We start from the raw sequence: 3380 nt of genomic DNA on the forward strand, positions 1-3380 counted from the left end.
CCATATCGTCCAGCCCTAATTTATTATATGTATGCGAATACAATCTCTATGTGAACTCTTATTGTACATTTTGTGTTTTTGCTAATAGTCTTAACTGCCTGTTTGTTTCTGTTCATCTGTTTGTGTGGCAGAACACCCACATTGTCTGAAAGTGTGGAGGAGGATAAACCCCAACTGGAGGATGCCAGCACACGGCCACACTCTCCTCTCACCCAGGCCCACATCTCAGCTGATGAGAGCGAAGGAGAGGGGAATGATGACCCCGCAGTCTGGCACTCAACTCCATGGCATCCCAAACCAGCCGCGGTACAGCTAAACACTTTCACAGTGTCATCTAGTATTATGAAATAGCCAGGCAATAAGAGTTATAAAAGTGTGTTCTAGTATAAGTATAAGGCAAGCATCTCTATAATAGAGATATGAATAAACCCTTCGTAACTGCTTAGCAAAGTTGCATAGTTGTCAACTGAGCTTCAGACGTTACATGACATCGTCTGTTGTCTTTATATGACTGTGACTTCTCAAACAAACTTAATTGAATGAGTAAAAGAGAGTATTAGTGTTAATCTTTGGCCTTTCCGCTACAGCTTTGTTTATTTGGGAGTCATTCTCTGGGTCACGGTGTCTTCACTTTCGATCGACGGTTGCACCATCTGCGGTGTGCCATGAGTGCCATGATGGAGAATCACCTCAGCGCCCATCTGTGGAAGTAAGAACCGCTTGACTTAGATATGTCCTATCATAGATACAAACAGTGGGGTGATGATGTCAACAAAAAGCTTGAAAGCAGGCAGAGCTCTCACAAAACATGTCATGTGATTTTCATTGTTGTATAGTTTATAAGTATATATATTAAAGGGATAGTTCACGCAAAATATTCTGTCATTAATTACTCACCCCAGAGGTCACGTTAACCGAAATTTTCAGTTGGTGGCAAGTGCGCTCCAGTGTGGCAGCAGAGCGCGGGATCATCAGCCTACAGAACAAAAATAAAACTGTCACAAATCTTTTGCTATGCCTTTTGATTAAGCATAGGTGAGTAGTAAAGCGAAAGAGATGATCAGTTCAGTTGCCGCTTTGCTTTATCTGAGGTAGGGTTGCTCCGATTGATCGGCTACCGATCACTATCGACCAATAATCGCTTTGGGATGCTTGATCAGCGGTCTCTAAAAAGGCTGATCTCAAAAAACCGATCTCAAGCAACATGCAGCGTCACCGACTCAGTCTCTGTCTGGCACGGGTGAAATAATTATAATGCTAAAGGTGAGGTACTCACCTTCATATTTCTTCATTAAATAACTTATAAAGTAATTTGAAAACCTTGAGTGAGAGGTAATTTCACAAACGGCGTGAGTGAATCACCGCGCGCTCTCTTTCTCTCTCAAAATACGCAAATGGCTTCAAATCACCACACATCGCGTCTGTCCATAATATTAAAGCGTTCACACTGCACACGGCTGCGGTCCAGCAGTGCGCTCCAGGAGCGGTGCGTCTGCAGCAGAGCAGAGATAGTTATTTTTGCTGCGCATTGTTTGCAGTAAATATGAACATGGATTGACACGAAAATGTAGTAATTACACCATAAATGCATATTATTAAAGTCTACTGTGTTTCACAGTCAACACGTTTGGCTTTTTGGCTAGGTTTAAAGGGAAAGAGCACTTTTAGATAAACAAGGCAATAATAGATGGCACTCGTGCGTAGGAAAACAAAGTTCTTTATGAACAGCAAGATTGCTTGTAATAAAGATTTCAATGCAAAAGAAAAGGCAGTAGAGCTGACTATTTCTGTCAATGGTAAGTTTGTGATAACGTAAGAAAAGTAGTTTAAATGTTTTGCCACTTGCTTGAGCAACTTAATATATAAATCTAGAAGTAAATGCAAAAGTAAAAAGCATTGAATGATGTGTTATATTTATTGTGTTTAAACGTCTGTTTGTGGTAAACAGCCGCGGATCAGCAGCGGACTCCTGTGTGAAAGCACAGTCCGTGCTGCTTCCCCTCTCACAAGAGACACCTAAGAGGGGAATTTCCCCCATTTTCAAAAATGAAATTCAGGCCCTGAATAAATGTCTAAAAATCCTGATTGGAGTATCACTATAAATAGTTATAAATGATTAAAAGAAGGCTTTAAAAAGATCGGTATTGGTGATTGGTATCGGCAGATACTGCTTTCTGTGATCGGTGATCGGCCTCAAAAACCCTGATCGGAGCATCCCTAATCTGAGGTGTCTACAGCGATCTATCACGCCACATTGAAGAGCGTCAAAATGGTATTTATTGCTTGAATTTACTAATAAAATGGACAGAATTTGAAATCTGAGACTTTTGTTTCATATCAAAAGTAACAATGCACAAAGCTTAGCCTATTGCGATTTTATTGGATGGGAGGAGCACTACATGGACGGTTCATTCATCAACTGAAAACAGAATCGATTGGGATTTAAAAATCGATGTTGGTTCATAAAAATGAGGATCTATTAAAATCAAGAAATCCTTTTTAAAATTTTTTTTTTTTATATTATATATACCCGGCCCTATAGCATATTTCATTGTTTTTAGTGGCCTCTGCTGTCACTGCGGGTTGAACATGAAAAGTGACGCACAGTATCTGTTCTCTTCATAAATAAATAAATGCATAAGCCTATGCTCGTCCTGTAGGTTAATTATTAAAAATGAAAGTGTGAACAAAAATACAAGCAATTAAATGTTATTATCATTAAAATATGAAAATTAAAATGATGGGTGATAATAGATTATGATGGAATTCTTACAACCCTGTCCGTCAAAATGATGGACAATGTTAAAAGTCTAACGTAACCTCTGACTCACCCTCATGTCGTTTTAAACCCGTAAGACCTTCGTTCATCTTCAGAACACAAATGAAGATATTATTGATGAAATCCAAGAGCTTTCTGAGTCTGACCCTTCATAGACAGCAACACAACTATCACATTCAAGGCCCAGAAAGGTAGTAAGGACATTATTAAAATAGTCCATGTGACATAGGAGATTTCACTTTTTTCTTTTTTTTTTTTTTAAACAAAGCTACAGTAATAATTTTTGTGCTCAAAGATGTCACATTGAATATTTTAACGACATGAGGGTGAGTAATTAATGATTTTTTTTTTGACAGATCTATCCCTTATAAGATTGCATTATTGTAATGAAAAAAATATTTAAATATATAATAGTAAAATTATTTAAAACCTGTACAGGAAATTCAAGTAAAACAGTAGATGCATTGCAGTAATATGAATTTGGGGGAATGTGTTTTTTTTTTTTTTTTTTTTTTTTTTTTTTTTTAAAAAAAAAAAGGGAAAAAAAAAAAAAAAATATTTTTAAAAAAAAAAAAAATATTTTTTAATGTCAATCTTCAAA

The 3380-nt window shown here is 37.1% G+C and overlaps 1 protein-coding gene across 1 annotated transcript in view; it reads left to right on the top strand.

Annotated features, from left to right (window-relative positions):
* Positions 1–88: 88 nt before the first annotated feature.
* Positions 89–3380, top strand: part of LOC107743267 (ataxin-7-like) — a gene marked incomplete at its 5' end in the record, with an annotated part of 6006 nt that continues 2714 nt past the window's right edge. Inside the window, 2 exons of the mRNA XM_016556428.1 lie at positions 89–306; positions 588–709. Of these exons, the coding sequence (XP_016411914.1) occupies positions 89–306; positions 588–709 (340 nt within the window). The remainder of the gene's footprint in view (positions 307–587; positions 710–3380) is intronic.

The sequence above is a fragment of the Sinocyclocheilus rhinocerous genome, unplaced genomic scaffold (assembly GCF_001515625.1).
Source record: "Sinocyclocheilus rhinocerous isolate Xijiao unplaced genomic scaffold, SAMN03320098_v1.1 scaffold227, whole genome shotgun sequence".
In the NCBI taxonomy this organism is placed as follows: Eukaryota; Metazoa; Chordata; class Actinopteri; order Cypriniformes; family Cyprinidae; genus Sinocyclocheilus; species Sinocyclocheilus rhinocerous.